Here is a 12,677-nt window from a genome sequence, read left to right as displayed (position 1 = left end):
CCTTATAGAACAGAGCAATAGAACATGAAGCAGACCATAGGTACACAAAAAAGCTGGAGAAACTCAGCGGGTGCAGCAGCATCCTTCGCTCCATAGATGCTGCTGCACCCGCTGAGTTTCTCCAGCTTTTTTGTGTACCTTCGATTTTCCAGCATCTGCAGTTCCTTCTTTAACATGAAGCAGACCATTCCTGCCGGAAACGTCCAGTGTGCATCAGTAGAACCTTTACCTCAGCCAGATACTCTGCTGAACTATGATTTCTGTTTCTATGTCAGTTTGCAATCCACTTGACAATTTGGTCTTGATACAACTGCTAAATTTTGCACGGAGCAGCATCCCTTCTGGCCATTTAATGTTGTAAATCCTGATCGAATTGTACCTTGCTGGGGCCTATGTCTCTTCATCAGTGAGGAGTTCTATAAGTGAAATGTTCAGGCGGACCTACACCTATCTATACACAAACTTATGAATTAGGAATAGGCTAGTTGGTCCCCTAAATTTGCTCTGCTATTCAATAAAAACATGAGTGTTGTGACTACACCCTCAACTCTCCATTATTGTCTACCCACGGGTAACCTTTCATTCCTGCCATCCTTTAATTATCAAGTTCCTATATTCCTCATCCTTAAAAATAATCTAAGGTTCTAGAAGAGATTTTCAGAGACTTCAGCTCTGAAGGGAAACCATTTTATCTTAAATGGAAGCAGTCTTCTTCTTATCGAGTCCACACACAAGATTAGGAGTGTACCTGGATAACAAACTGGACTGGTCTGTCAACTCTGACGCCCTCTACAAAAAAGGCCAGAGCAGACTCTTTTTCCTCAGAAGGCTCAATTCCTTCAATGTGCGTAATGATATGCTGCACATGTTTTAAAACACTGTGGTTGCAAGTGTTATTTTCTACGCTGTTGTCTGCTGGGGCAACAGCATTAGTGCAAAAAACAACAAGAAGCTGGCCGAACTGGTTAAACGAGCTAGCTCAGTGCTGGAGGGGAGAGTGGACTCTTGGATGGATGTGCTTGAGAGGGGTATGAGACGCAAGGTGCAGGTCATCCTGAAAAATTCCGGGCATCCTCTCCATGTAATTCTGGAGAGTCAAAAAAGCACTCGGAACAACAACTGGCTCCTCTCCCTGCCCTGTAGAACGGAACGGTTCAGGAGATCCTTCACCCCTGCAGCCATTAGATTTTATAATTCGGACCGCTAGGCTGTAGGGGGATGCATTTTTGCATTTTTTAATTTTTAATTGTTAATTATTGGTCTTTTTAAGGATTTATTGCTCTCAGGTAGTGTCCACATTGTATTTTATGTATTTTCTGTCTGCATTCGGTTTGAATGTGTGGGTCTGTTGGTTGGGGGCTTCTGGACATCTGAATTTCCCTGAGGGGATCAATAAAGTATTTATTATTATTATTATTATTATTATTATTATTATTATTATTATTATTATTATTATTATTATTATTAACTCTTTGCAATCTCTACAAGTCGTCCACGTCTGGTCACAAACTTTTGCAATCCCAAATTTAGGTTATCTTAGCTGTTGGTGGCCAAGTGGCTCTCAAATTCCTTAGCTCTGGAATTCCCTCCCTCAGCCCTTTCCCACTCAGGCATCCCTACAATTCTCCATAAAACTAATCTCTTTGATCAAGGAGTTGGTCAACTCTTTCAATAGTTCCCGATGTCACATCATGTTTGATAATGACCATGGGATATTTCACAAAAGTATTCTCTCAATATTTGTCTTTGTTGTTCTATCGTAGAATGCATGAGTTACCTAGTTGTTGTTTTTTGAAGTGCAAGAGTACAATTTGAGTTTTGGTTACTTTTATCTTTCGCCGTGTGGTAATAATATGAGAATGTCTTGACATAGCTTAGACCTCTCAAATGGCAAAATAGAGCCAGAAGGGCGGAAACCCTGATCATGAATGGGATGAGGGTTTCCATTAAAGACTCCAAGGATATTACTTGCCAACATCTGACAACATTGTTCAATGTTGATAAGGTTAAATTAAATGCTGTTTATTTTATGTCCTTTTCTTTTTAGACGGAAGCATTTCCATACTACTATAAAGCTGGATTTGGTGGACATTTGGAAAGTCTAGTTCGTTGTTCCTTCTTTTGGAATACAGGGAATTTTGAATCGATTCCACACAACCCCAAACAGGCAGTCCAGTAAGATATCTATTTCACATTTATTCTTCGCTATATTTACCTTGAAACAACTATTCAACCTCACAGATTTTTGTTCCCCATTGACAGCTGGGCCAGATATGTCGCTGAGCAAAATGGGTTCTTGGGTTATAACATGAGAAGAGCTCTGGATGCCTATCTTCAGAATTCTTGGTAAGATTAAAAGCCATGCCCTTGAATTAGAGAAAGCAAGTATATTATTTTTCTACGGATCAAATGTCATTGTATTCCGTTGCTGTTTTTCTGGAGCATCAGCATGTAGCCTTGTTTGCTACCAGCAGATAAGTTATAGTTGCACATCTCACAGTTAAAGGATATGTTATTTTATGGCAGGTAATTTCATATGAAATGGGTGAAGAGACAATGGTGGCACCAGCTTTTGTTTATTCATGGTGCAAGAGCATCTTTGGAAAGTTAAACATTTATTGCCATTTTTACTGTCCTGGGGAAATGGCGTTGAGCTTCCTTTTGAACCATTGTAACCCATCAGTTGAATGTACTCCGAGATCCTGTTGCCTAGTGAGTTCCAGGATTGGAAACAATGAAGAAGCAGGGATAGTGTGCAGCTTTGGTGACAATCGGCAGTGATGTCAGTGATTGCATTCCAATGAATGTGAATGGACTACAGGCAACATAGAGCCAGGGGACCAGACTCTGTACTGTGCCCAGTGATGAAGGGAAAGGAGGTTGCATGGGCATCTAACCACCACTTTGTCTGACACTCACAACACTCAATGCAACTGCCACACAAACAGAATGTGCCCAGTAGTTTTGTTATCTCTGCAGCCAGCGAGGTCCAGCCCTATGTGATGATGTGGGCAACGGATGATCTTTTATTTAAATTGTTTAGGAATGGCAAGGCTGAGGTCTTGATTTCCATGTTTATACTCGCCTGTTTTTAATTACTGAACCTACACCAGCACCAACACTATCGCTGGATTTAGAACCTGAAAAACATTGTCCATATTTTTTGAAAAATAGATTGTGTAATTCTTGTTGTACCATGTTGCTATATCTGAGCTTCAATTGGTGAATGTTCAAGTGGTGTAATATTCATATTTAAATGCATTGTAAATGTCTGTATTTTAATTCTGTACCTTAATTCAAATATCTTAAATTGACACACTTTCTTTTCATACCCATGTTTCCTTCTGCTCCAGGAATGAAGCTCTTCTGTATTTCCTCATCACAGCAGAAACAGGAATTGAATTATCCCAGACAAACGTTGCCTATCTCTGTGAAGAAAGAACAGTGAGTTACAGAATGGAGATGTCTCCTCTTTGAAATTAGGGATTTATCTTTTTATTTAGCTTAGTTTTTAGTTTAGAGATACAGAGTGGCAACAGGCCCTTTGGCGCACCAAGTCTGCATCGACCAGCGATCACCCAAACACTAGTTCTATCCTACCCACTAGGGACAATTTACAGAAGTCAATTAACCTACAAAACTGCACGTTGTGGGAGGATACTGGAGCACCTGGAGAAAACTTGCGCAGTAACAGGGAGCACATACAAACTCTATAGACAGCACCCGTAGTGAGGATCGATCCAGGGTTTCTGTCGCTGTAAGGCAGCAACTCAACTGCAGCGCCACTGTGCTGCATAACAGGCAGATTAATAATGTCCCCTTGTGTTTCTTCTGATTAGGAGCTCATGAACAGCTGTGCTGATTTTACTTGGAGATATTATAAATTATCAACTTTTCAGCAGAATGTACATCCTTTCGGTACGTATGTTGCAGATATGTGACCTGTAATTGTACTCCCTGCATGCAGCAATACACTAACTTGTTTCTTAATTTTATATGAATTCTAGTTCTCGTGAAAATGGGTGATTTCTACTATTATGGCCACAAGAACCATGAAAAGGACATCGAACAATCAATTGAGATGTACACCTCTGCTGCATTATTGAATTATTCTCAAGTATGTCACAAAGTGTTTTTTTTGGTCTAGTTTAGCAGAAAATGTTGTAATATTTAAATACTCTGGTACCTTAGTGTTTAATACGCATGCTCCAGAACAAGCACCATTGGAATCAGCATTAAAAGAGACAGGTAGCCCTGCAATACCCCGGCCCTCTGCTGGTGCAATCTGCATTAATCAATGACTACTGATGAACTTGTTATGGTAGAGAAATCCCAAGGCTGTGGAGAGCTGTGCAGACAGACAGAGCAAGGGGGACACAGGGATTTCCAGCACATCCAATGGGAGAGTGGGGGAGAGTGAGAGAGAGTGGGGGAGAGTGAGAGAGAGTGAGAGAGAGGGGGAGAGTGACGGGGAGAGGGAGAGTGTGGGAGAGGGAGAGAATGAATAGACCAGGGCTGCCAACATTGGGTGAGAGGTGAGAGTGAGAAATTGCGTGGGAGAGGGGGGGGAAGCTTTTGCATTTTTCAGTTTGAAATTGTGGAATCCTTTATGGAATCTGGTGCATTCTTTTAACTTAAACTTGGTGCAACATTTATGCTTCAAATTGGATTAGGTGTGAGTAAGGTTAGACTGAATTACAGTCCACAGTAGAGCCAGGCTTTGATCAACAGGTGCAGCACATGAATGACCTTAGTATATTCATGTATGGAAATCAGATTATAATTCATGCTGTTATGCATATATATAGAGAAACAAAAACATAGAAACAAGGCAAGAGGAGGCAGACTTCCATTCTTAAGGGGTTGGACAGGCTAGATGCAGGAAGATTGTTCCCGATGTTGGGGAAGTCCAGAACAAGGGGTCACAGTTTAAGGATAAGGGGTAAATCTTTTAGGACCGAGATGAGAAAAACCTTTTTCACACAGAGAGTGGTGAATCTCTGGAATTCTCTGCCGCAGAAGGTAGTTGAGGCCAGTTCATTGGCTATATTTAAGAGGGAGTTAGATGTGGCCCTTGTGGCTAAAGGGATCAGGGGGTATGGAGAGAAGGCAGGTACAGGATACTGAGTTGGATGATCAGCCATGATCATATTGAATGGCGGTGCAGGCTCGAAGGGCCGAATGGCCTACTCCTGCACCTATTTTCTATGTTTCTATGTTTCTATCACTGTTCTGCACAAATAAATCAATTAACCTTACCCTTTGACTATAGAAACAAGATGAAAATACTGCTACATATTCAACCGTATATGGTTCAATGAAATTAAGATTTATATGTAAAACATATATATGGAAACAGGCCCTTCGGCCCACCAAGTCGACACCGACCGCAATCTACCATACACCAGTTGTAGCCTACATGCCAGGGACAATTTACAGAAGCCAATTAACCTACAAACCTGCACTTCTTTCAGATGTTATGGTGACACGTCAATAAAGATGAACACATGATTCTGATTTCTGCCTTTAGTTAGATAACACACATCTCCAGTCATTGTATTTTATTTCTGAAACATCACCTATCTCTCCAGTCTTTCTCTCCAGAAATGCTGCCTGTCCTGCTGAGTTCTTCACCTCTGTTGTTGCAGAGAATACAGGAGTGTGGAGGAGTGTGACTTTATTTAATTATTCATATATTTTTTAAAATATTTTTTTGAGCGTGAGAACTTCTGTTATCAGCGTGAGAGCTTGAGAATTTCCTCAAATGCGTTAGTCTCACGCTCAATGCGTGAGAGTTGGCAGCCCTGAATATACATACTTTGTGATGGACAAAAGTGCTGCAGTTACTTTCTTCATTTGACTCCTAACAGGCATTTTATAACTTGGGCTCACTGGCAGAGGAGGGTCTTCACATTCCACAGAGTGTTTCAGATCTCCTGAACCTGAACACAAGAAACCAATTCACCAACTTCACACTTCAGCAGGAATTATATGAGAGGTAATAGCAAAATATATTTAAACAATGCAAACTTTGTTTAATTCTGGTCAGCAGTCAGATTGTTGAGTCGCGTATCACAGAGTTTAATGATGCAAACTAACAATTTAAAATATTAAACAGTGATCACGCTGTTACGTCTTTGTCATTCAATACCGTTGCACAATCAAATCCTGTCAAGCGTTGTCAACCTAGTCAAAGAAAACTGTTGTAATGGAAGAAAATACCATGTTCAAAATTTAAAATCGACCAAGGAAATGGTGATGGACAATGAAAAAAAGAAAATGTTCAGTATTTAAAAAATTCTATTATGAAGAAAGAGGAATAATTGGGTTATCAATCTAAAACACGTTTTCAAATTGTGAAGGAAGTTAAACGCAGATTCAAGTCACGTTAGCTGCAAAAAGAGATTAAAAAGGCAAAGGTTGACCACGATAAAATAATAATGACAGGAATGAGCGGGAAAACTATTGGAAAATCCACCATCACCTTGTTCAGCCACCAAATGTTCTTTTACTAAATTAAAGAAAATTATTCTGTGCCCTATGATGAAAAAAATGAGAACTATTTTATGAATATTTTACTTTTTCTGCACATTACCATTCAGATGATTGTGTGAAAAGCAGCAATGGCTACAGGTTTATCAGGTAGCCACTATAAATCCTTTTGGGACCAGTAACTTTAAACCGCTCGTATTCTGAACTGAGAATATTTACAGAATAACACAGTAATTGAATTCTAAGTGACAACCATCTTGATTTCATTAAATTTCCTTGTTTTTAGGTGTATAACAGTTGATGTTGAAGAGGCTTTTATCCCATGCTCGATAGCTTTGCTTCGTGTTCACTTGAAAACAATGTGGATTCATACCTACACTCCAGTTTTAGTACGTATTCCAACAAACACCTTTGATCGGTTGCTCTTTATATATTGCTTCTACATATTTAATATACAGATGACTGAACATGCAAAATATTTTCCAAATCATGTATTGAAAATGATTTTGAATTTTAATCGGCATCATCTTCATGAAATTATTGGAATCATTTTAGGTATATTTGCATTAATGGAGATTTGCAATGTTGTCATCTCGATAATTCACAATATAATTCACAGCAAGGTATGTGTTAGCAAACAAAACATACTTGCCAAATAAATTGTCATGCAGTGTGCCTCTCCATTAATAATGTTTCTGTGATGTCTACACATTCAAACTTTTTACATTTGTGTTCTGTGCCCAGCTATTGCTTAACATCCAAATGGTCAAATATTTGTCAATGGTTTATCGAACTAAAGCAAGTTGCAGTTTCCACATAAGAATTAAATATCTATGGTATCTGGTGCAGAATATTTATTCACCAATATGATCTGCAAAACTTAGTGCATTCTGTAATTGGTATACTTGTTGAAGCTTTCAAAAATGATCTATTAAATCATGTATGTTTTTGTTTCCAGTTATATACTGCAATCTCAATGCTCCTGTCCACATTGATTTGTTTTGCTATGAAACGTTACTGGGACTTTACAGGTAACATATTGTTATATCTTGAAGAAATTCAGCAGTTTGAATTTTGTACCATTTACTTTTAGAAAAATGGGGAAGTAGAATTTAAGTGATTATATTCTATTTACCAGAATGCTGCCTGGATAAGAGGTTATTAGCTATAAGGAGAGGTTGGGCAAACATGGATTGTTTCCCCTGGAGCATCAGAGATAAGGGGAGACCTGATAGAAGTTTATAAAATTATGACAACAACTGATGTGGTAGACAGTCACAACTTGTTTGCCAGGTTGGAAATATTAAAGACTAGAATGCATAGACTTAAGGTGAGAGGGGCTAGTTTAAAGACAATGTGTGGTGGAGATATTTTTTTACAGAGAGTGGTGGGTGCGTGGAATGCGCTGCCAAGGGTGGTGGTGGAGGCAGCGCATTAGCAGCATTTAAGAGGCTTTTGGATAGATACTTGGATATGCAGGGATATGAATCAGGTGCATGCAGAGACTAGTTTAACACGTGCCTGTTTGGCACGGACAATTTAGGCCAAAGTGCTGTTCTATGTTATATGAAATTTCATGATACAAGATAAACATAAAAATATGGTAAAACAAGATAAATAAACCTAGAAATTGGATATGTTAGTGTCTGCTTTTCATGTCAAATTACTGAAAATGTAATTTAACTCCATCCAGGGTCAATCACCTTGATGGTCGTAACACAGTCAAACAGTATTCGTCAGAAAGACTGACTATTTCTGTCCACTATTCTCAATACATACCTTTGGACATCTCCAAATGGCCAGTGTTCATTTTCATCAATAAAAGCATAAATTGAGCTTTAGGATACAATCCTCGAACATCGATAAACAGTTACAGCACACCCAGGAGCACATTGTGCAACATTGCTACATGTATTGTATTTAAAGTATTGGGATACCTGACTGGCAGCTTCAGAAATCATAACAAGCTGCTCAAGCACCTTCCAAATCCATAGAGTGCTAAACTGAAAGGGATTGATATGTTCAGCAGTTATCCGCCGGCATCCTTAGCTAATGATTGCCTCAGTTATGACAACTGCTGGCAGTAATCTGTTAGTGGAGGTGCTGGTATGGCAATGAATGGCCACTCAAAACTGGGTTGAGGGCTGATAAGGAGGCAAAAATATGCCCTTCTGCAAAGATCCTTGCCCTTTGACCAAACTTGCCTATGCTGGGCAAAGATGCCCCATCTATGCTAGTCCCATTTGCTCACAGTTAGCCCGTATCTAAATCTTTTCTATCCGCGTACGAATCCAAATGTATTTTAAATGCTGTTATAGAACTTGCCTCAACGACCTCCACTTGCAGCTCATTTCATATATTCACCAATCTCTGTGTGAAAAAGTTGCTCCTCAGGATCCTATTAAATCTTTCCCCTCTCCCACACCAGGCGTTTTCTCATTGTAGAGACGACCACATCGTGATTGCTGAACCCAATTCACAAAATCTGGTGATGCTTCTGGTCAACAAAATGGTGGCACTGTAATGGCTGCAGCCCCTGCAGTTCGCCTGTCCTTTTTTTTTTAATGTTCAGTTGAGTGTATAGTTTGTTGTGGTTTTTATATTGTTTTTAACTGTGTATATGGGGGGGGGGAAACTTTTGACGGGAGACCGGACCTTTTCCCTGTCGGGTCTCCGGTGTCGCTGGGGCCTAGGACCGTGGAGTGGCCTCCAGCTGGAGCGACCTGGGGACTTACCATTGTGGGGCTGGCTGGCCTCGGAGCTTGGAGAGCTGTGGTGGCGTGCGACTGCGACCCGACTTCGGAGCTTCGGAAGCTCCAGCCATAGGCCAGGTGGACGATAACATCGGGAGCTCGCGGGTCCCTGGTGGGAGACCGCTCTTTGGAGCTCCCGCGGCGGCAGCTTCTCCCGCCCGAGTTGCGGGGCTGAAAACGGAGCGGAGCCTGACATTGCCCGGCGTGGCTTTAACGGCCGCGGGACTTGCCATCGCCCGCCGGGGGCTTTGACATCGGGAGAGGATGGAGAGCAGGGGAGAGACAAGAATTTGCCTTCCATCACAGTGAGGAGGAGATTCACTGTGATGGATGTCTGTGTGAATTGAGTTGGTTGTGTGTCTTGTGGAATTGTTTCTTTTTGTTGTGTGGCTGCAGAAACCAAAGTTCCTAACGGAAAAAGAAAGTTAATTGAATTGAATTGAACTATGTGGGGTCAAAAATGTTAGATCCAAGTATTTTTTTGGATACCAAGTAACAATAGCAACTTTTTTTAAAAATAGTGCGAGGATGAGATATTAGACAAAAAAGAAATCAAAAATTTATTAGAGCATTAAACTCTATATCCTTAGAGCTAGAATACAAAATGAATTATCTTGCAAAAAGTTTTTCAAACTACTGGTTAGAACACCTCTGATGTGCTGTGTATAGTTCTGGGAATCACACCATGGAAGAGATGTAATATACTTGGAAGAAAGTTCCACGGCAGTGTTACAGGTCTGAAGGCATATTCTCAGAGTTGGATGCAGGCCATTGAGGAGAGAACACAGAGGGCGATAGTGATGTGAAATCTTCAAAAACCAGTGTATGGTGATCCCATTAATAATTGTTACTGTAATTGAAAGAGTTTTGCCAGTCAAAACAATTGAGATAAAGGGTGGGTCAATATAGTTAGGACGGAGATGGTGTGAAAACAAGAGATAAAAAAGCATGTGGAAGGGAAGGAGATCCTACAACTTGCAATGGTAGACAAAAAAGCTGGAGAAACTCAGCGGGTGAGGCAGCATCTATGGAGCGAAGGAATAGGCGATGTTTCTTGTTGAGACCCTTCTTCAGACTTGATGTTGAATGTTGACTTCAAAGGTGCAACAGAATCTCTGGAACTGAATGAGACAAAGTCCATGGACTAATTGCATCATCGGCAATCTGATCGGAACCATTATTAAATTAATTGAGTGCTTCATCAGTCTGAAGAAGGGTCTCAACCGGAAATGTCGCATATTCCTTCGCTCCATAAATGCTGCCTCACCCACTGAGTTTCTCCAGCTTTTTTGTCTACCTTCGATTTTTCCAGCATCTGCAATTCTTTCTTAAACACTACAACTTGCAATAATCTTTTCCTATATTGATATTTAAAAAAACTTAAATCACTACATTTGTGACAATTTTTATGATATAAATAAATAAATTGTGCTGTGTTTATGTGCTTTTAGCAGTGGCCTCAAGTGTAAATGAACATACTCCAGATTTGAACTCTTCCAGTGAAAACATTCAGGCGGGTGAGGCATTGTCTGAAGAAGCATCATGACCTCAAAGGTGCAACAGAATCTCTGGAACTGAATGAGACAAAGCCCATGGACTAATTGCATCATCGCCAGTCTGATCGGAACCATTATGAAGAAATTAATTGAGAGCTTCTTTTTAGAATATTTCTACCCTTTGCCGAGTCACATAGATATTTAGCACAGAATCATCTTGTCCATCGAAGGTGACCTACATTAGTGGTTCTGCTCCACATAAACCATTTCCCACTCTACTCCATTAAACCGATCATCACATTTCTACTATTCCATTGTTCCTCATATGCCTAATCAGTTTCCCCTTACATTATTTCATAATTCACCTCAAATGCTGGATATAGGATCAACTCCCATGTTCTTACCATTCCCTGAAGGGATAGCTCAAAGGTGAGAAGGACAACATTTAAAGTATATGTGTTGGGCAGTACTTGGTGAGTACTTGGAACGTGCTGCTGGGGTAGTGATGGCCGCAGATACAATAGTGTATTTTAAGAGGCTGCAAGATAGGTACACAGGTATGCAGGGAATATGAATGTAAAATGGACAGAAGAGATTAGTTTAATTTAGCATCATGTTTGCCATTGTGGGCCGATGGGCGTTGTTGTGCTGTACTGTCTATGTTCTAATAAGAATTATTAACTTCCCTATATTTATTCTGTTAAACCCCTTCATAATCGTGGGAACCTCCATCAGGAAATCTTTAGCCTTAAGGGTCCAGTTCTGCATTTCATGATACATTCCAGATCTTCAGTTCTAGTATCCTTGTAAATCATTTTATAGAGAGGAAGACCAGAGCTAAGATGAATATTCCAACTCTGGTCTCGCTAAAGTTCTATGCATTCTTAACACTATTTCACTATTTTGTTCTATTCATGAAAAATTTCCCCAGGGCATTGTTTATAAGTTTACAGATTTGTCATCTGGTATTTGAATGTTTTACGATGGTTTTCCTCTGTCACTTTGTTTTACTTTACCTTCCACACGTTTTAATGAGGGTAGGCAGTCAATGGATGTAATCATATGGCTAGAAATCACTGACATAAAGGCATATTCTGTATCATATGAGCCAATGTAAATATTGATTAATTTCACACACTTTCAATTGAGCTACAGTAAGTTATTTGGTCAAGTGAAAAAAAAGTTAACTGTAATCTTAAATGATGAAAACACTGAATAAAAATATTTACTTGAATTACTTGAATTAATTACTTTAGGTAATCATTGTCAAAAATCTGATATTGTCCATTAGATTAAATACACTTAACTTCTCTCATTAAGAATATAAATATTGCTCAGTATAATAAATAACAGAGAAACTATCACTCATTCCATAGATGCTGCCTCTTTGCACAATTTGCTGCCTACAGCACCTGCACCATTTTCCTTTAGTACTGTTAATTAAATTGCTTTCTCCGATAAATGTAGCAAACAATGCTTCCATGTGGCTGGGTTAGCATTACATTGTGTATCAGACTGATCGTGCATGATTTGGACTTTTATCAATCATTTTTGCCAATTTTATGTTGGTGGGGTTGATCACAAGATTGTGTTAGGGTTAACAGTAATCAATGTAAAGCTCTCTGTATGTATGTTTTAATAATTGAAAAATTTCATGATTAAATGTTTTAATCATGGAAAACTTCTGCAACTGGAGGGTAGTGCAGGGACAGGGGTTTGCTTGGGTCGTTGCATGAAATACTGATTTGGGAATATCTCATCATCATTGTGGCTGTGAAAAAACCCTGGAGCTCCCGATCCAACAACATCATGCAAACATCTTCACTGGAAGGACGGCAGCTGTTCTGAGGTTGGCTGACCACCATCTTTTGAAGAACACTTAGGTATCGGAAGTAAGTGGTGGCCTTGTTAGCGATGCCCGCACTCTGAGAAATAA

General features: G+C 39.8%; 1 protein-coding gene across 5 annotated transcripts in view; it reads left to right on the top strand.

Moving 5' to 3' along the window:
• sel1l3 (SEL1L family member 3) overlaps positions 1-12,227 on the top strand; it is a 75,471-nt gene extending 63,244 nt beyond the window's left edge. For 2 of the 5 annotated variants that reach the window (XM_033026522.1, XM_033026515.1), the window contains exons 17-25: positions 2,048-2,175; positions 2,263-2,346; positions 3,354-3,444; positions 3,840-3,918; positions 4,008-4,117; positions 5,871-5,998; positions 6,779-6,881; positions 7,451-7,523; positions 10,697-12,227. In XM_033026522.1, coding sequence (XP_032882413.1) covers positions 2,048-2,175; positions 2,263-2,346; positions 3,354-3,444; positions 3,840-3,918; positions 4,008-4,117; positions 5,871-5,998; positions 6,779-6,881; positions 7,451-7,523; positions 10,697-10,791 — 891 coding nt within the window. In that variant the 3' untranslated portion in view covers positions 10,792-12,227. Of the gene's footprint in view, positions 1-2,047; positions 2,176-2,262; positions 2,347-3,353; positions 3,445-3,839; positions 3,919-4,007; positions 4,118-5,870; positions 5,999-6,778; positions 6,882-7,450; positions 7,524-8,185; positions 8,318-8,920; positions 9,043-10,696 lie in introns of those variants that run through there. The other 3 variants (XM_033026531.1, XM_033026549.1, XM_033026540.1) reach the window with 3 other exon arrangements.
• Positions 12,228-12,677: the final 450 nt, after the last annotated feature.

The sequence above is a fragment of the Amblyraja radiata genome, chromosome 1 (assembly GCF_010909765.2).
Source record: "Amblyraja radiata isolate CabotCenter1 chromosome 1, sAmbRad1.1.pri, whole genome shotgun sequence".
Classification (NCBI taxonomy): Eukaryota; Metazoa; Chordata; class Chondrichthyes; order Rajiformes; family Rajidae; genus Amblyraja; species Amblyraja radiata.
Note: the sequence above shows the minus strand (reverse complement) of the source record. Positions and strands in the feature narration are given on the sequence as shown.